Source organism: Scyliorhinus torazame, chromosome 16, assembly GCF_047496885.1.
Source record: "Scyliorhinus torazame isolate Kashiwa2021f chromosome 16, sScyTor2.1, whole genome shotgun sequence".
Lineage (NCBI taxonomy): Eukaryota > Metazoa > Chordata > Chondrichthyes > Carcharhiniformes > Scyliorhinidae > Scyliorhinus > Scyliorhinus torazame.
In genome coordinates, this window is record NC_092722.1 from 136,338,800 (window position 1) to 136,360,329 (window position 21,530).

At 45.5% G+C, this 21,530-nt stretch overlaps 1 protein-coding gene across 1 annotated transcript in view; it reads right to left on the minus strand.

Moving 5' to 3' along the window:
- Positions 1–21,530, minus strand: part of adgra1b (adhesion G protein-coupled receptor A1b) — an 827,468-nt gene that overhangs the window by 275,561 nt on the left and 530,377 nt on the right. The window contains exon 10 of the mRNA XM_072479133.1: positions 16,384–16,533. Within this exon, the coding sequence (XP_072335234.1) occupies positions 16,384–16,533 (150 nt within the window). The remainder of the gene's footprint in view (positions 1–16,383; positions 16,534–21,530) is intronic.

Here is a 21,530-nt window from a genome sequence, read left to right on the forward strand (position 1 = left end):
CGCGTTTCCTGAAAGAAATATGAGCCTTCAGGGGCTAGCAGGGATCCGGAATGCTTCACGCAGCTTTGGCTGCGGATACGGGCCCCCGCACTTGTGGTTCCGAGTCTGCACATGTGCATGGCGGTGGCCTCCAGCGGCCGTGCCGAACGCCATGGCGGACTCGGACCGCGGAGGGATCTGGAAGATATAGGCCTCCCCGATAGGCCGCGTGCCCGAGGATCCATCCTGCCCGATCTCTCCCATAAGGTGCTCCCCTCGGTGCCCGATACCCCCGTCCTCCATCAGGGTGGCTGCAGACTGAGTCCGCAGCCGCCACGCGAGAGTCCCGACCGGCTATAGCATGTTAGTTCCACGCTGTTGGGAACTTGGCCGGTCGAGAGCGGTGAATCGTTGGGCAGGGTCTCCGGCAACGGCGCCCCAGCCGTGCGGAGTAATTCGCGAAAGCACGGATATTCGGGGCCCGGAGAATCGCCGGACTGGCGCCGGGGCCCATTTTGTCGTGAAATTTGATTCTCTGCCCCTGCATCAAATGTGATTTCGGTGCGGGGCTGCTCAGAATCCAGCCCCATGTTCTGCATTATCCCCATCAATCCACCCTATTATTTGATCAAAAAAACAATCAAATTGGTTAAACTCAGGATGCCCATCAGAGGTAGAAGCAGTCTGCTGTTTTCCATGCCCTGCCCTTGGCGGGCATCCTCTGGATGGCCTGGAGTCGGTGGTCCCGGCCGACGTACCGTGCCACGGGTGATGCCGTGCTACCTGTTCTGTCCACTGTCCTTGAGATGTGCAGATGTCACGAGGGGGGGGGGGATTCGGAACAACTGGAGACCGCCATTGTCTACTTAGTGGCAGGTCTTCGGTTGGCCTCCTGCGCTTCCTTCTCCCTGACGATGCCTATAGGAGCCTGATGGTCTTCATGGCATGGAGGGGCACCTGGACTGAGCTCCAGAAGCCTCTGAGTCATCTGGTTCAGCCAGGCCCGGTGGCTCCCCATTTTCTGCACCACGGTGTTGACGCCCTCAGCGATGCTCCTCAGTGACTGGACCATGCTCTGGACTGTCTCAGCAATGTCCACCTGCATCTGGGATATGTCCCTCAGTGACTGGGACATGGTGAGAAGGCCCTCAGCTATGGCCGTCCCAGACTGAGCCATGCCTTGGACAGCACTACTCGAGACGCAGATGTCGTGCTTCAAGTTTTCACTACGGTCGCCACTCTAGCAGTATTGGCCTCGGTGCCATGCATTGTCAGGACTATCTCCTATGACCAAAGCCTTTGGTACTCTTTGCCGTCGCTGGAATGTCGCTGACATGCCCTCCTAAATGTCACGGTTCTGGCATATCACTTGCATCAGTTCTGGGAGAACCTTGTTCAGAGACTCGGCATCCGACTGGGACTCAGCTGAGTCCTGGGATCCGGGCGACCTCTGCCTGCTTGAATGTTGCGGCCTCCACCTGATGTGCATCAGCAACAGTGTGGTGCTCACCAGATTGTGCCCCAGAAGCTCATGTCACCCACCGAGGTGTGCGTCTCTGCACTGGTAAAAGGTGGGGGTGATAGCTGCGATGCCTCGACAGTGGTCTCCTCGGAGCTCTCCCCCAATGTCGTCTCTTGAGTGGCGGTGGGCGGGGGAGACAGCCTGGCCTCATCAGATGGAGATCCTGCGAGAGAATGGACATGCTGTCAGTAAGAGGGAAGGATCATTTTGTCTGACATGAACAACTCACTTGAGACAGGTCTGGGTGAAGGGGCAGTGGATCCTCACTTCTCTGGCACAGGCGAACCTCGTTGACTGCTCTCTCCTCGGAGAACTTTGCAATCTCCAGACCCCATTCCTCATAGCAGTGAGAACTCAGATCCCTGACATCCTGCTCCTCCCGCCCCCCCCCCCCCCCCTCACCCCCACTCTGTCTTGGCCCTTTCTCGCTTATAATGGGCTATCCTCTCCCGCGGGCACAAAGAGAGGTCATTGTGAGCCACACGATTGATGGGTCGGGGGCCAGGGGGTTTCATAGCAGGTTGCATGGATCAGGGGGGTCCATAGCAGGGTGTGGGCATGTGGACATGAAGGGTTGGTGCTGGTGGGTGCTAGGGAGTTCTGAGGAACAAGCATGAGATCGGATGTGGGGAGGGGTCAAGGTGTCAGCCAGTGATTTATGTTGGGGGGACAGTTTGGGAATTTGAGGGGTAGCCAGCAGAACTGATACCAGGAGAGAGGTGATGACTTACATTTGCAACTTTGGAGATTGTTCGTCTTCCAGCACTGGATGTCAGTCCACCTGGTCATGCTGCCCACATTGGCAGCTGCTACCACTGTCTCCCAGGTGGCATTGCTGACCCTGATGCTGGTTCTCCAACCCCCTCGGGGAAACAACATGGCCTGCCTCTCATGCCAACATTGACAAGTCATCGGCAAAGCAAGGAGCAGGTCTGCATGTTGCCATTTGTGTTGATTGGGAGCGAGTGGTAAGGGAGTGTTAAAAAGCAGTTCTCTCTTGTTAATGGTGAGAAACTGAGGCGCGAGTCCAGCGAGTCAGAGAGCAAGACAACCAGTAATGTCGAAAATCTCATCAGGGCTCATTTTTGGCATTAAGTGCCATTGAATACGGGCCGCGATCTCACCAACACTGCACTCGTGAAACTATCAGCCAAATGCATCCAAAATGACACTTAGAACTGCTTCCGTTGAACCGCGCGTACAGTGTTTGTTTCCCATTCTATTTTTAATTCCATTCAAGAATATGCCTATACATTACCAGATCTTGTAGGTTGCTTCACTTCTTCCTGGAACAAATCAAGGTGTGCCACAGCTCTTAGGAATTCATTTTGATTCTCAATTTCTCAGTGTGGCACTTAGACTTGCATGTATCTCTAACGCTCTCTCTGACGATTCCATTGCCAATCTCATGAACTTGCATCTCAGTATTTGCAAGCAGATCTGGCGATTTTACTTCCTCGTGCACTTGGACCTTTCATTGCAAGCAGAGGTCTCGCTTGCAATTTTTGTTTAGCGCTCCAGATCAGGGACACTATTGATTCCCAATGACCCCTATGCATCTTGCTCTGGTTGCTGATAGATACACAACTGCCTTATCATAATCATCCAAGCTGATTAACTTTTTGTGTGCGAAAACACATGGATAAACCCAAAAGAAACATTTGTCTCCCTGAAATTTATCTCTACAGCAATGGCATACCTGAGATGTCCCAGATAGAGATTCTATTTAATTAACTTCAATTCCCCAAACTTGTCCTTTGATCTGAAAAGTATATAAGAACATAAGAACTAGCAGCAGGAGTAGGCCATCTGGCCCCTCGAGCCTGCTCCGCCATTCAATGAGATCATGGCTGATCTTTTGTGGACTCAGGTCCACTTTCCGGCCCGAAAACCATAACCCTTAATCCCTTTATTCTTCAAAAAACTATCTATCTTTATCTTAAAAACATTTAATGAAGGAGCCTCAACTGCTTTCACCCGCCAGTAGAAACAACCTGCCCGCATCTACCCTATCTATTCCCTTCATAATTTTATATGTTTCTATAAGATCCCCCCTCATCCTTCTAAATTCCAATGAGTACAGTCCCAGTCTACTCAACCTCTCCTCGTAATCCAACCCCTTCTGCTCTGGGATTAACCTAGTGAATCTCCTCTGCACCCCCTCAAGTGCCAGTATGTTCTTTCTCAGGTAAGGAGACCAAAACTGAACACAATACTCCAGGTGTGGCCTCACTAACACCTTATACAGTTGCAGCATAATCTTCCTAGTCTTAAACTCCATCCCTCTAGCAATGAAGGACAGCATTCCATTTGCCTTCTTAATCAGCTGTTGCACCTGTAAACCAACTTTTTGTGATTCATGCACTAGCACACCCAGGCCTCTGCACAGCAGCATGTTTTAATATTTTATCATTTAAATAATAATCCCTTTTGCTGTTATTCCTACCAAAATGGATAATCTCACATTTGTCAACATTGTATTCCATCTGCCAGACCCTAGCCCATTCACTTAGCCTATCCAAATCCCTCTGCAGACTTCCAGTATCCTCTGTACTTTTTGCTTCACCACTTATCTTAGTGTCGTCTGCAAACTTGGACACATTGCCCTTGGTCCCCAACTCCAAATCATCTATGTAAATTGTGAACAATTGTGGGCCCAACACTGATCCCTGAGGGACACCATTAGCTACTGATTGCCAATCAGAGAAACACCCATTAATCCCCACTCTTTGCTTTCTATTAATTAACCAATCCTCTATCCATGCTACTACTTTACCCTTAATGCCATGCATCTTTATCTTATGCAGTAACCTTTTGTGTGGCACCTTGTCAAAGGCTTTCTGGAAATCCAGATATACCACATCCATTGGCTCCCCGTTATCTACAGCACTGGTAATGTCCTCAAAACATTTCACTAAATTAGTTAGGCACGACCTGCCCTTTATGAACCCATGCTGCGTCTGCCCAATGGGACAATTTCCATCCAGATGCCTCGCTATTTCTTCCTTGATGATAAATTCCAGCATCTTCCCTACTACTGAAGATAAGCTCACTGGCCTATAATTCCCACATTCTGCTGACCTCCTTTTTTAAACAGTGGTGTCACGTTAGCTAATTTCCAAACTGCCGGGACCACCCCAGAGTCTAGTGAATTTTGGTAAATTATCACTTGTGTATTTGCAATTTACCTAGCCATCTCTTTTAGCACTTTGGGATGCATTCAATCAGGGCCAGGAGACTTGTCTACCTTTAGCCCCATTAGCTTGCCCATCACTACCTCCTTCATGATAACAATCATCTCAAGGTCCTCAACCTGTCACAGCCTCATTTCTATCAGTCACTGGCATGTTATTTGTGTCTTCCACTGTGAAGACCAACCCAAAAGACCTGTTCAGTTTTTCAGCCATTTCCTCATCTCCCATTATTAAATCTCCCTTCTCATCCTCTAAAGGACCAATATTTACCTCAGCCACTCTTTTTTTGTTTTATATATTTGTAGAAACTTTTACTACCTGTTTTTATATTCTGAGCACGTTTACCCTCATAATCTATCTTACTCTTCTTTATAGATTTTTTAGTAGCTTTCTGTTGCCCCCTAAAGATTTCCCAGTCCTCTAGTCTCCCACTAACCTTTGCCACTTTGTATGCTTTTTCCTTCAATTTGATACTCTCCCTTATTTCCTTAGATATCCACGGTTGATTTTACTACTTTCGACCGTCCTTCCTTTTTGTTGGTATAAACCTTTGCTGAGCACTGTGAAAAATTGCTTGGAATGTTCTCCACTGTTCCTCAACTGTTTCACCATAAAGTCTTTGCTCCCAGTCTAACTTAGCTAGCTCTTCTCTCATCCCATTGTAATCTCCTTTGTTTAAGTACAAAACACTAGTGTTTGATTTTCCCTTATCACCCTCCATCTGTATTTTAAATTCCACCATATTGTGATCGCTCCTTCCGAGAGGATTCCTAACAATGAGATCATTAATCAATCCTGTCTCATTACACAGGATCAGATCTGGGACCGCTTGTTCCCTCATAGGTTCCATTACATACTGTTCTAGGAAACTATCGCAGATACATTCTATAAACTCCTCCTCAAGGCTGCCTTGACCGACCTGGTTAAACCAATCGACATGTAGATTAAAATCCCCCATGATAACTGCTGTACCATTTCTACATGCATCAGTTATTTCTTTGTTTATTGCCTGCTCCACCATAATGTTACTATTTGGTGGCCTACAGACTACTCCTATCAGTGACTTTTTCGCCTTACTATTCCTGATTTCCACCAAATGGATTCAACCTTATCTTCCATAGCACCGATATCATCCCTTACTATTGCCCGGATGTCATCCTTAAATAACAGAGCTACACCAACTCCCTTACCATCCACTCTGTCCTGCCGAATAGTTTGATACCCTCGGATATTTAACTCCCAGTCTTGACCATCCTTTAACCTTGTTTCAGTAATGGCCACTAAATCATAGTCATTCACGATGATTTGCGCCATCAACTCATCTACCTTATAGGGTATACAGCATACAGCATGCTTGCCTTCATCGGAAGGGGTATTGAGTACAAGAGTCGGCGGGTCATGTTACAGTTGTATAGGACTTTGGTTCGGCCACATTTGGAATACTGCATGCAGTTCTGGTCGCCACATTACCAGAAGGATGTGGATGCTTTAGAGAGGGTGCAGAGGAGGTTCACCAGGATGTTGCCTGCTATGGAGGGTGCTAGCTATGAAGAAAGGTTGAGTAGATTAGGATTGTTTTCGTTGGAAAGACGGAGGTTGAGGGGGGACCTGATTGAGGTCTACAAAATTATGAGAGGTATGGATATAGCATATAGGTATGCTATATCCACGGGGTGGATAGCAACAAGCTTTTTCCAAGAGTGGGGATGTCAATTACAAGGGGTCACGATTTCAAGGTGAGAGAGGGAAAGTTTAAGGGAGATGTGCGTGGAAAGTTTTTTACGTAGAGGGTGGGGGGTGCCTGGAACGCTTTGCAAGGGCAGATGGTAGAGGCGGGCACAATAGCATCATTTAAGATCCATCTAGACAGATATATAAACGGGTGGGGAACAGAGGGAAGGAGATCCTTGGAAAATAGGTGACAGGTTTAGATAAAGGATGTGGATCGGCGCAGGCTGGGTGGGCCGAAGGGCCTGTTCCAGTGCTGCAATTTTCTTTGTTCTTATTCTGAATACTACAAGCATTCAGGTAAAGTACACTTATTCATAGAATTTACAGTGCAGAAGGAGGCCATTCGGCCCATCGGGTCTGCACCGGCTCTTGGAAAGAGCACCCTACCCAAGGTCAGCACCTCCACCCTATCCCCATAACCTAGTAACCCCATCCAACTCTAAGGGCAATTTTGGACACGAAGGGCAATTTATCATGGCCAATCCACCTAACCTGCACATCTTTGGATTGTGGGAGGAAACTGGAGCATCCGGAGGAAACCCACGCACACACGGGGAGGATGTGCAGACTCCGCACAGACAGTGAACCAAGCTGGAATCGAACCTGGGACCCTGGAGCTGTGAAGCAATTGTGGTATCCACAATGCTACCGTCCTGCCCCAAGCTTTTGTTGGCTTTTATATCTCGGTTTTGAATCTTAACACCTCTATCAGTAACCTCTCCTAAGTTATATTTCCTCTTAACTTTTCCCTTAATTTTCCTTGTCGTTGAACCCATATCTTCATGTAACAACCTGCTGCGTCGCTTACCATTTATGTTTTTACTTCCCGTTTGATTCCTTTTAGTCTTACTGGGCCTATTCACTGAGCTCCCCTGAGTCACTGTACCTTGTACTGTCGCCCTTTTTGATTTTTGACTGTGGCTTTTCTGCCTTACACTCCCCTTTACTGCCTTTTGTTTCTGTCCCTGTTTTACTACCTTCCGACTTCCTGCATTGGTTCCCATCCCCCTGCCACATTAGTTTAAACCCTCCCCAACAGCTCTCGCAAACAACCCCCCTCGGACAGCAGTTCCAGTCCTGCCCAGGTGCAGACCATCCAGTTTGTACTGGTCCCACCTTCCCCAGAACCGGTTCCCATGCCCCAGGAATTTGAATCCCTCCCACTTGCACCATCTCTCGAGCCACGCATTCATCCTATCTATCCTGACATTTCTACTCTGGCTAGCTCATGGCACTGGTAGCAATCCTGAGATTACTACCTTTGAGGTCCTACTTTTTAGTTTAACTCCTAACTCCCTGAATTCAGCTTGTAGGACCTCGTCCCGTTTTTTTTACTTATATCGTTGGTGCCTATGTGCACCACGACAGCTGGCTGTTCACCCTCCCCGCTCCCCCCCCCCCCCCCCCTCAGAATGTCCTGCAGCCGCTCCGAGACATCCTTGACCCTTGCACCAGGGAGGCAACATACCATCCTGGAGTCTTGATTTCCTCCGCAGAACCGCCTGTCTATTCCCCTTATGATTGAGTCCACTATCATTATTGCCCTGCCAGTCTTCTTCCTGCCCTGCTGCGCAGCAGAGCCAGGCCCGGTGCCATGAATCTGGTTGCTGCTGCCTTCCCCTGGTAAGCCATCTCCCTCAACAGTATCCAAAGCGGTGTATCTGTTTTGCAGGCAGATGACTGCAGGGGACACCTGCACTGCCTTCCTACTCTTGCTCTGTCTTTTGGTCACCCATTTTCTCTCTCCCTCAGTACCTTTCACCTGCGGTGTGACCAACTCGCTTCACGTGCTATCCACGGCATCCTCAGCATCGCGGGTGCTCCAAAGTGAGTCCATCCGCAGCACTAGAGCCGTCAAGCGGTCTAACAGGAGCTCCCACATCGCACACGAGGAGAATGACATGTGTCTGGGATCGCCTACCATGTCTTAAACCTTCTTTTAAGATCTTCCTTTGTTTACGATCTGCTTTCAAACCTTACTTTGACCTGGGACACGTGAATAATTTACATTTTTTAATGAAGACAACTGTTGATATTGTGTCTCTACCAAGGCTCAGAAAGTGGTTTCCCATTGCTGACTCTTCAGCACTTCTAATTTTGACTTTATGAAATAAATAAAGGCAATCCTTTGAATTGCAAACACTCTAGGCTTTGTGTTCTCTTTTCACAAACCCAGATTGTTTTCCTTGACTTCACTTACATTTAACAATCGAATTTTCAACTAAAATGTTTTATTACTAAATCACATGAATTGTGAAATTAGAATCTTCATAACAATAGCTATTGATTTTTAAAACTGGTCCTATTGGTTAAATGGTTGCACTTGAAAAGGGAAAATACCTCATTTTAGTTTGCCAAATACTAGCTGCAGGTGACATTTCAGATAATGTTTTCTTTTCAAATATCATTTCATCTTCCAAAAGAAATGCCAATATAATATTTGGTTTCAAGCATGGTGTCTCCATGCCCCACGGTTAACATGTCTGTTTTTGACTTTTGTAAAAAGAGTTTAATGACTTGTCCAAACCAAACATCCTACACTGAGCTTTAAGCCAATCTCCTCTTTTGTTTGCATAGAGTAGGGAAGGCTAATGTCAAACATACAAGTTCCGCATTTGTGGATAAATTAAGGTGAATTAAAACACATAGATCATAAAGAAGCCATTCTCCCATTCATACATCAAAAGTAGATTTTCTAAGTATTGGAGGAGACCTAAACCTTTGGAAAATATTAGAAATAATCTTCCTCACACTTCTGTGACCCAGTGCACTGCTCAGGGTTTTCTCAGGAATCCATTTGTCAACATTTCAATTTGCCTCCATTATGGTGCTTTCTGTAGGGGACCAAAAGTCAAGTTTGACAATGGAATGTTTTTTTTTAATGAAGGGAAATGTTTGAATCTACATGGTGGCTCTTCTGATTATCTATAAGAGATGCCCCCCACATGACATTCACACCATTCCTCCTGTTTATCTAGCCATGTTCTGTTCAATTAATGCTGGACGATCAGAAACAAAAATCCAGCTACGAAATGAGATGCTAACCAAGAGAGTCAGACCTATTTAATAGAAACAATTTAAAGTGACCGAAGGCTTGACTTTACCAGGGTTTAATATCATTATTCAGACAGTAATAGGTGACAGACTATAGGTAACATCTGGTATCGGCCGGGGGATATATTAATAATCAGCTTATCACAATATTTGCGGAAATCTGGTTCCAAAATGCTTCCCTCTAATTTTCACACAAAGTACTTGAGCCCAGTGTGGAGTGTTACAAGCTAATAATTATTATCTAAACAAAGTGTGTCAACTGCATAATTACGCAGGAGTCCCTCGATTAATTTGCTGTGGGCATGGAACAGGGTTTTTCTGAAGTGCCTCAAGTTTCCCTTTACATCACTTGAGATGCTCAGAAAAACAGGCAAACACTACTGTTTAAATTTTAGGTAAAACACTGAATTGAGTGCATATCTGTTTATAATAATCCACAGAGATGGTTTTGGTGCTAATGTATATGAGAGAGTACAAATCCAAAGAAATTGATTTTAAACTGTACACTGCTCTCATCAAATTGGACCCTGAGCATTGTGTAGCCACCTGAGTTGGCCACCTCCCGACTTAAAATGGAGAACAGCAAAGGCTGAAGGGAAATTCAGCCAACACAGGCAAAGACTAGCAAATACAGAAATCATGTATTTTGGAACCTGCAAAACAACCAGACAGCATCGAAACCAGCAGCCATCTGCATAGTAATGTAGCAGCCATCTACATAGTAATGTGTGATTCCCAGGCACAATGGCAACAGTTAAGGTAAACAAAACCAAGCCAGACTCCTCGGCGCCAGCAGGAGCCAAGACAAAGGAAGGCCAACGGACACTTAGGACCGCCTAGCGATCAGGGAACCGCTCCAGCATTGGAGAAATCGATCCAAGTGATCAGAAAGTAGTCCAATCACTTGGAACCAGGTATGAGGTCTGCCCCGAAGGGCGGGAAGCCCCTGGGGACTATAAAGCAAAGCCCCCAAGTTCAAATCGTCCTTCTTGACAGGGTCACTCAGCAACGCGAAGCAACCCCTGAGAGTGAACTGTCCAGCGGCCTCCAAACAAGTAAGTCTCAAGTCAACGCTCGCTACGAGATAGGCGCTCCTAGCTACCAGTCCATATCAGCTTTTGAATCCTGCAGACTCAGGACCTGAACGAAAGGCCATTTGTTCCCCTGACCTGGTGGGCCAGTCCGAAGCTAAGTATAAGCATGAGTAGCGATTGACTGTGTATAATAAATGTGTATTGATTTGAATCTTACTAATTGGTGTGTTGAGTTATTGATCATTACTTGAACTTGAACCTCGTGGCGGTATCATAAAGATACCTGGCGACTCTAGAACAAAGGTTATAAAACAGAGCCAATTGAACCAACCAAAAGTTAGCAACATACTACTGGCGACATCCTGATGGGACCCGATCTAGAAGTGGCTTAACCACTCCGGGAGAACCCAAAATTTGAATTAGAAATCCAATTGGGAACAGGAAAACCACAAGTGTTCAAGCAGTTCTGATCAATCCTCATAATTCGGAAGTGTGTTAATGCATGTGTAACGAACAGGGCGATAAAGTAATACTGATAGATTTTTGTTGCGACAAAACTGTCGGGAGTTTGTATTCCGGAAAATAGCGAAAGCCGTACCCGTAATTACAGCACCACCTTAATATCCCTTGTTCCAAATTTCAAGAGAAGCATTTAGAGAGGAAAGATGGCAATGCAAGCAATGCAACGCCTCATGAACCCCGAAGAATTTGTGGTCACAGCGACCAGCAGTAGAGTCGCACAGTGTCCCGTTTGGGAAGAGTAAATCAGAAAGTACCTCAAAGGAAAAGGATGGCCCCTTTGGAGCGAATTTTGTAAAATGAGGAAACAATTCCCGGGAGTATAGGACATACTTGGTGGGAGAACCTGAGCGAAATCCATAAGAAAAGCTTGGGAAAAACTCACAAGCCGATGGCAATCGTGTCCTGTTTGGCACAATTGCGAGGCACAGAGGAGGTCGTTCGGACGCTCCGTAAAGAGATAGAAGAGATGCATCGAATGAGTAAGATCGATGTGGGTGAGATAGAGAAAGAAAACCTAGAATTAAGAAGGAAGTTAGCAGCAAAGGATGGAGAGGTGGATGATGCCAAGACGGCACACCAGTCTTGTCTGGCGCACCGAAGCAGATTCCAATCCCAGTACGAAAAGGCCTATCAGGACACGCAACGTGCAGTCCTGGTACGAGAGGAAACAGAGAAGCAGGTAGAGGCATTGCAGAGGCAGTGTAGTGACCTGAAGGCAGCGTTAAGAGCATTCCATACTACCACCACGGAGCAAAGACAAAGCTCATTAAACCACGCAAAGTGCCGGAAGCAGATTGCAGAACTGCAATCTCTGCTTTCAGTTCAAAAAGGATTCCAGGAAACCTTTGGATCACAGTTAGATGAGGAAGACGGCCCTGATTCGGAAGAATTGAGTGAGACAGCGCAGAGATATGTTCAGGGAACATGTGCGCAGGGAAAGCCCCAGAAGCGAAAAGCGCCCCAACCCCCCACAGAGGAGATAGTTCAGGCTCCAATGAACCCAGTCACCACCCACTGCACAGCCATATCGGACAACACGGAATTTCTGTACACCACCCCCTTAACAGTGACCCAATTACGGGACGCGTGTGATGAAATCAAACCGTTCCTCCCCACCTCAGACCCCCACCACTTCTTTGCCAGAGTAAAACAGCAGGCTACCATGTACGGCCTGGATGAGCGAGAGCAAGTAAAGCTCACAATTTTGAGTTTAGACCCTTTGGTTGTAGCAGCCCTTCCTGACCCACAGAATGTAGGAGGAGACACCCTTGTAGAAATGCATACAGCGATCCTAGATGTGATCGGCTAGAACAGAGGTGACCCCGTAGAATGCCTGAATAAGTGCAGGCAGAAAAAGACAGAACACCCCACAGCGTTTGCTGGACGCCTGTGGATTCATTTCACAGCAGTTTTCGGCAATTTAGACCGTGCCCATTTGTCCCAAGACGGTATGGCCAAATGGACCCAGACCCTTATCTCCCATGCCACAAAGGCAGGACAAAAAGCCTGTACGAATTATGACCCCTCAGAGGAAACCCACAATGAGAAATAGGTTTTTAAAAGATTGTCCCGCGCCTGGGAGCAGTCTGTACAAAACAAACCCGCAGTTAGGAAACCCGAGGAACAGCAGGAAGAGCAGGCAGACAGGCATCCAGTTAGGACGCACCAGAACCCCGCATGGGTAAATGAGGGAAATAGCCCACAGCAGCCTAAATCCCAGGAATGCTACAATTGTGGACAGTTAGGACATCACGCACGAGAATGTCAAGCCCCCCCTGAAACAGCCACAGAGTCAGCCCACCAATTCCCCGAACCAGCAAAGATACCAACAGTCCCGACCCCCCACCCAGGGAACCATACCCAAGGGAACAATGCACCAGAGAGCCTGCTCCACCTTATGTGCCCCAGGGGTCATGTTACAACTGTGGGCAGTCAGGACACTTCGCCCGAGATTGCAGGAGACCCCCACCAGCTAGACTGGCCCCCAGATATGAAAGAGAACACCACCCACAGCAGCTACAAGGTCCCAGCTGCCCCATGCAAACTGGGAGCGCTTACCCACCTCTTTTCATTGCAGCGTTACCTCAGCAAGGCCACTTCATTTTTGTTTTGTTCCTCCTTCCTCTCTTCTTCGGTCACGCTGCACTCCCTCCATTTGCTAGTTACACCCCAGTCCAAATGTGATTTACGATGTCTGGTGGAACTTGCACCATGTTTGTTGTATGTTTGTTCATTTCATGTACATGTAAAATATTGTTTGTGAATTTAAAAGTTTTCTTGGCCCCACGCCACCACTCTTTTAATGCCCACTGGCGTTTAAAGGTACAAGTTTGTCCCAGACAATAGTTCAGAGGAACTAGTCTGTCGGCATACAACAATCATAACTGCTCTCCTGATTCGAAGGTAATCACGAGAGGCAGTCCCCACGACGACCACCGGCATTGGTCTCCGCCCTGCCTGAGGAACCCCCCTCTGGTCAGCTACGCTCGGGTAGAGCACACACGGCATTGGTCGCCGTCCTACCCGGGGATTCCATCCACTTCTTACCCGTCGCGGCCCATACGCACCTCATTTCGTCACTTTTGTTTCAAAAAGTTTTGGTTTGTTTTCAGGCAACCCTTAGGTTGCCAACCATATGCTTTTTACATCCTCAAACATTTGGATGGTAAATCGCACAGCCTGCGAGACGGCTCACGCTGTTTCAGTATTTTTAAGTGTGTCTTGTCCTGAATATTTGGTTTTTAAAAAAAAAATGAGGGAGTCACACATGGTGACAAATTGTAAAGGGAGAATTGGCACTGAAGGACAGACATACTAACAGACGAGATATTAAACCAAGATAGTAACAGACACTATGCTTGATCCCACAGAACTCCAGAAGCTCCAGCGAAGAGAAGAGAAGAGAAATAAGAACCATGAGGACACCCTCCGTGTTGCTCATCACCCTAATGAACATTTGGTTGCCCGCAAACACGAACCCTCTGACCCCAACCTCCCCCCTCCGCCCCCCTCCCCCCCAGCCGTTAATGATTCACTTCCCCATAGCACACAGAGCCCAGTCACAAGCTACACCACACCATCTTGGTGTGACAGGTTTATAACCTGGTACTCCCTGTCCTACTTAATAGAATCCCTACTAGTATTGGCGATACTCTGCTGCATCGTGCAGACTATTCGCCTGAGGAAATGGCGAAGGAGAGCCTACCGCGCTCGCACCCCGGTATATAGGATAAGATCCCTATTTTCGGTTATGACCAGACCCCCGCGATCTATAATAAAGTACATTCGTTTGCGTTCCTTTTGTGAATAAAGAAATGTGTTTCATGAGCGATTGTACAATCCTGAGCTTGACTGCCAAGCCAGGAAAAATGTGAATAATGCTGCCATGATTTTGTGTATTGTTTAAGAAGTTAATATGATTGAATGTTTAAGTGTAGTTTATTGAGGACAATTAGAGGTACCGTTTTTTTAAATTTTGTAATGCATGTCCCTGTTTTGACATAGCGCCACTTAGAATGTTAGTTAACATTGTTCTTGCATAGTTATAGTCAGTGTAGTGGCCATAGAGGAGTGCTCGCCGGGTCAGGGAATGAAGACAATGCAGTTATGTGACCCTTCACGCTTCGCGTTAGGGTCACAAGGAGGGAGTGCAGCCAGCTGAGTTGGCCACCGCCCGACTTAAAATGGAGAACCGCAAAGGCTGAAGGGAAGTTCAGCCAACACAGGCAAAGACTAGCAAATACAGAAATCATGTATTTTGGAACCTGCAAATCAACCAGACAGCATCGAAACCAGCAGCCATCTGCATAGTAATGTAGCAGCCATCTACATAGTAATGTGTGATTCCCGGGCACAATGGCAACAGTTAAGGTAAACAAAACAAAGCCAGACTCCTCGGCGTCAGCAGGAGCCAAGACAAAGGAAGGCCAATGGACACTTAGGACCGCCTAGCGATCAAGGAACCGCTCCAGCATTGGAGAAATCAATCCAAGTGATCAGAAAGTAGTCCAATCACTTGTAACCAGGTATGGGGTCCGCCCCGTAGGGCGAGAAGCCCCTGGGGACTATAAAGCAAAGCCCCCAAGTTCAAATCGTCCTTCTTGACAGGGTCACTCAGCAACGCGAAGCAACCCCTGAGAGTGAACTGTCCAGCGGCCTCCAAACAAGTAAGTCTCAAGTCAACGCTCGCTACGAGATAGGTGCTCCTAGCTACAGTCCATATCAGCTTTTGAATCCTGCAGACTTAGGAACTGAACAAAAGGCCATTTGTTCCCCTGACCTGGTGGGCCAGTCCGAAGCTAAGTATAGGCCTGTTAGTGATAGAAATAGCCTAGAAAGTAGAGTTTATGCATGAGTAGCGATTTACAGTGTATAATAAATGTGTATTGATTTGAATCTTACTAATTGGTGTGTTGAGTTATTGATCATTACTTGAACTTGAACCTCGTGGCGGTATCATAAAGATACCTGGCGTCTCTAGAGCAAAGGTTATAAAACAGAGCCAATTGAACCAACCAAAAGTTAGCAACAATTGTCAACCATTACTGTCACCTAAAAGTGGCATTGGCGAACAGTCCACATACAAATAAGACTGCTCACTAACATCAGCATTATGAAGAACCTTTATAGAGGCGGAAAGGATAGAAAATGCAAGGAAAAAAACAATTCTGCAGCATAATTTCAAAGCAAACAATAAAGCCAGGACTAAATGACCAAAATAAATAAATTTAGGATTGTTAGGAAGTTCAGCTTCCCATAAAAAAGTCACTGCGTTGAGATGTGAAATTGAGCCAAAACTCAAGAAATATTTATGAAACCGCCAGATACGGTGGTAAAATAATGCATGTTCTTTGTGAATGGACAAACTATCAGGGAAGAGCGGATTTCCTCAATTGCAAGAATAAGATTTCTTAAAATTAGCTCAGGCAATAACTTTGTCATTACTTTCCGGACCGATTTTCACCTTACTACTCAGCTGTAAGACTAGGATTGGGGATTGGCTGTGCTACAGAAATTGTCCGATTTTCATTACCACTGCTTTCAATGGAGAGCAATTTCTGTACAGGCGTCTGATGCACAATGTCGGCTTTATGCTGAATGCTAAATGAATAGTCCTCAGATCTGAAATAGCTTTCTTATCCATGATGTTCTAGTTCAGCATTGATATAATTAACAGTCAACATTGTAACAATGGATGAAATATTTAAAAAAAAATAAAAACTCATAATTTAATCCTTATTACTAAAAACAAAATGTTAATATAGTAGGGTTTCAGCCAAGAATAAGGAAGCGTAGGTGCATGAAATGGCTTGAATGTACGATCCACATCCAAATTTTGATACATTACATCTTTAACTCGATCCACAAAGATGATTAACTTCTGAATCATGCGAGCCACAAAAATAACATCCATCATGTCTGCGAAGTTAGCTGCAGCTCCTGTGTAGGTCATCAGTTGGTGAGCAAAAGCAAGAGCATTGGTGGCATTCACTGGAATCTGAAATCACATATTACTTTTAATTAGCGCTCGCAAAAGTACAAAAATGATAAACCACTTGCGTTCATGATCAATTAACCAGAAATTAAATGCAGAGTGCAGGCTGCAATTTGATTTCCACACACGCAAAACCTTCTTTTGTTGTCAAAGAGTGAAGAGCAGCTGGAAGGCCTCGCACATAATCCAATAGCCATTTTGTGGCAGAACATTCAGATCGAATAAACACATCCTTAATGTTCAATGTAGGCAGTATCTGCATGCGCCATTCCCTCCAAAAATTATTTTGCAACAAAGTTGAACTCTAAATAAAAGAGGGACTTAGAAGATAAGTGGAAGACTGGTATATTCAGTTTCCAAACAGAGTTGCAGTTATCTTTATTTTGTGAATTTTGGGTATACATTTTCAGTGAGGTAAATTATTTCAGGGACTAAGATGCGCCATGTAATAATAGTTGACATATATAACTAACTTGTGTCCGAAAGTGACAGTCTGGTCGTAACCACTTCCTACAAACTACTGCATTACATAATTACTTTGACTTTAAAGTCAGTCACATTTATACATTTTTTAAAACTCCGTTCCTATAGTTACCATGCCAATGTACAGAGTAGACAGGGCAAGCCCCTATTTCTTCTCCTTGCCTGCTCCAAAAAACAATTCAACTCAAATTGAATCCAATTCATGGTCTCCACAATAGAGGCATACAGGATCCAAGCTGACCTCATCTTGAGCTTGAAATGACACTTGATCTTGACCAAAAGGGCAAGAAGTGATATTTTACGTGCACATTTGCTCAGGTGCAGTGACACTTCTATGTCAGCTGCTATGTTATCTGTCTGCATTTCAGAAAGAAAGACTTATTAACTTTTTAGTCAAGGTGACTACCTCGATCAAAAAAGGCATCGGGCAAAACAAACAACCTTATAGACAATGTTCTCTGCACATGGTGAAATGTACATGAACAATGGTCATGTAATGAGATGGCTGAACCATGTTCACTGTGCATTTATGCATCTTAACAACTGAAATTAGGACCAATATAAGTCTTGACAGCATTTTAATCAAAATGCTTCATTGCCTTTACAATGTCACTTCCTTTAACCTTAATCTACTGACTTTACATTCTGTAGACTACATTTTTCAGATACACAAACAACAATACAACAACTGGCCAATCCCACACAGCCCCTCTCTCTTCCCCCTCACTTAGGAGAGAAAAAAGCCATAAGAGAAATGAATTGGATAGGGTGGACAGTGAGAGCCTTCTCCCGCGGATGGATATGGCTGGCACGAGGGGACATAACTTTAAACTGAGGGGTAATAGATATAGGACAGAGGTCAGAGGTAGGTTCTTTACGCAAAGAGTAGTGAGGCCGTGGAATGCCCTACCTGCTACAGTAGTGAACTCGCCAACATTGAGGGCATTTAAAAGTTTATTGGATAAACATATGGATGATAATGGCATAGTGTAGGTTAGATGGCTTTTGTTTCGGTGCAACATCGTGGGCCGAAGGGCCTGTACTGCGCTGTATTGTTCTTTGTTCTATGTTCTATGTAATAACCTGTACGGAACGCACGGGGCTGGGTTGATTGTTTTCCCCTGTGTGGCCTGAGTAGTAGGACCTCTCTCACTAACAATGGGGCTGATACCATGTTGTATCTGAGGTTAGCCAGATAGGAGTTGACTGACGGAGAGAGGATCATGTGAGATTCAACCGGGCCCTTTTGTAAACAGTACACATTATAAAAAAACGCCTTCTTTGGGTTACTCGCCTGACTCCCTCCGCCTTTATTAAACAATCATTCCTGAACAATCATAAAGCACCATTAGAAATATAGGCTGTGACATTCTGGACCTGCTGCGGGACATGTGGCCTGCTCACCGTGAGTACATTGACTTTTGGCAGGGCTGGAGCGGGGCCAGAATGTGTTTTTAAAAATATATATTTTTATTCAGACTACATTTTTCAGATACACAAACAACAATACAACAACTGGCCAATCCCACACAGCCCCTCTCTCTTCCCCCTCACTTAGGAGAGAAAAAAGCCATAAGAGAAATGAAGGAAGTTCCTTGCGTAAAAAATCACCTGAAAATAAACAAAATACAGAGACAAACCACCCCACCTCCCACAGTTGATGGTAAGCAGACCCCTGAAAAAGGAGATTAAATGCTTCCTCATGAATAGAACCCTTCCACTGACCCCCTTCTGCTATACTTGATCTTCCCGTGGCAGCACAGTGGCGCAGTGGGTTAGCTCTGTTGCCTCACGGCGCCGAGGTCCCAGGTTCGAACCCGGCTCTGGGCCACTATCCGTGTGGAGTTTGCACATTCACCCCATGTTTGTGTGGGTTTCACCCCCACAACCCAAATATTTGCAGGCTAGGTGGATTGGCCATACTAAATTGTCCCTTAATTGGAAAAAATGAATTGGGTACACTAAATTTATATTTAAAAAAAACACTTGATCTTCCCCAGGCAAAAATTCCAAAGGGTTTCCTAGCCACGCCAATCCCTTAGGCGGCACCAGGGACCTCCACCCAAGCAGAACCCGCCTCCAGGCTAATATCGAGACAAAGGCTAGTACATCTGCCCTCGTCCTCGTGCGCAGCTTCGGTAAGTCCGGAACTCCAAACATGACCATTGATGGGCACGGCTCAGCTCCAGCTGAATGCCCCAAATGTCTGACATTGGATTAAAAAAGGAGACCCAGAACCTAACAAGCTTAGGGAAAGACCAAAACATGCGCATGTGATTTTTGCCACCCTCTAGAACACTGCTCACACCTATCCTCCACCCCCGAGAAGAATCTACTGATACGTGCCCTGGTCAGGAGGGCCTTGTGCATCACCTTGAACTGGATAAGGCTTAACCTTGCACATGAGGAGGAGGCGTTGACCCTGTAAAGAGCCTTTCTTCACACTCCTCCCTCAAGGACCAAGCCCAGTTCACCCTCTCACTCCCTCTTTAATTCCACCAACAATGCCTGCTCCATTGTCAACATCTGCCCAAAGACTTCTGAAATCCTACCTTCCCTAACTCAGCCAAGGACAGGATTCAGTCCATAAGCGAAGACGACGGTACCAAGGGAAATTAAGGAAGTTTCTTGCGTAAAAAAATCACGCACCTGAAAATACCCGATTTATTCCCTCTTGGATAGATTTTTGTTTGTGGGGTAGTGGAAGGGACAGATGCTAACTAGAGACAGACCCGGTGTTCCCACAAATAGTTTGAACGCAGCCACAGGGGCTACCGGATACTAAGGTGGACTGGTTAAAAGGCCTGCTTTGGTCCTCTGAGATTTCTTCCTAGTTGTTAAAAAAAATGCACTAAAATTAAACCAGTCCTCAAGACCCATCCCCCCACATATAGCACCATTAGCCTCCATGAGCCTCCTCATACAAGTTTATTCAACCAATCCACTGCTCATGGCACATCAGACCCTCAAAGTCAGGCTATGCCCCTCTAACTACCTCATGGCCTTTCATATCCTCCATGCCAACCTTTTCCCCCTTGGACCCTCATATCCTTCATACCAACCTATGCCCTTCTACAAAGTCCCTTAACTTAGTGCCAAGTCATGCCAACTTATAACCCTCACTGATCCCCATGGCACTTTATAGCCCCAAAGCCAACTCGGGCCAACCAATGCCTGGCACTCATTCCCTTTACAGCCCCTGTACAAATTTGAGCCAACCCATATCCCCACCCTCATGGCCTTTTATGGCCCTATACCAACTTAGTGTCAACTCAGGTACCCAACCACCACCCTTTCCCCTAGACCAGTTCACCCTGTAATCATCATGGGCAGACCTCAAGAGCCATGGTGAGATGAAAAACTCACTTATTAAAGCCCATTCAGTACATTTAAATCCCATATAAAGAGAAACATTTCTTTCAAGTACCTAATCCCATAACAAATAAACATCTGTCTTCACAGCACCACATGAAAGACAGCTGATCTCTTCGTAGCCAATTGGAGCTGTAAATCAAATTATAACTTACAGACCCCCCCACTATAATGATATGTTATGGAATGAGTAAGTGGAAATAGTACTCTGTTGATAGCACCCAGGCTTATGTCAACAAACATCTGGTGAAATTGCAAGCATTGCTTTTTTCAACTGCAGGCTGACTGATATTTTTCAAAATTTCAAGGACAGGAGATTTGAACAACTTGACAGCTTTCTATGCATAATCCAAAAGAGTACCATACCTCTCTAATATAGTATCATACCTTTCAAAATGGTACTTCATCTCACCAAAAGGGTATCTCATCTTTCAAAAAGGATATCTTACTTCTCCAAAGGAGTACCTTACTTCTCCAAAGGAGTACCTTACTTCTCCAAGGGAGTACCTTACTTCTCCAAAGGGGTACTTTATCTCCAGTTGTTTCAGACCTTTTACTCAAATATCTAAAATGATGTTATTTCCCTGAACCTTTGATGTCCAAATGTCTAAGGCCCTTCTGGGACACAAATTCAGGCTGAAATTATTATTTTGATTTGGCGGATTGGCAATGATAAATTGACCTTCGTGTCCAAAAAAGGTTGGGTGGGGTTACTGGGTTCCGGGGGTGAGGTGGAGGCATGGGGTGCTCTTTCCAAGGGCCAGTGCAGACTCGATGGGCTGAATGGCCTCCTTCTGCACTGTAAATTCTATGATTGTATGATTCAATTTTAAACCGTCACATATGGTTTCCAGTTTATCTAATGTTTAACACATTTTAATTTGAATAATCTTGTGTTTCATTCCATTTTCCAGCCTTATATTAATCTATAGAAAGAGAATCTCACAACACTATAGTGTTGGATCACCATGTACTGTGTCTTCAAACAAAATTCTGGTTCATTTCTGTTGAATCAGACTCAGTTGTTTAGACATGCATTTTAAAAATAATTTTATCCTTTATTGCTGACAGGTTTGTGCATACCAGTAAAGCACACATTTCACAGTATTGATGGACGTTACTCTATATTACACTCCTCAACTTCC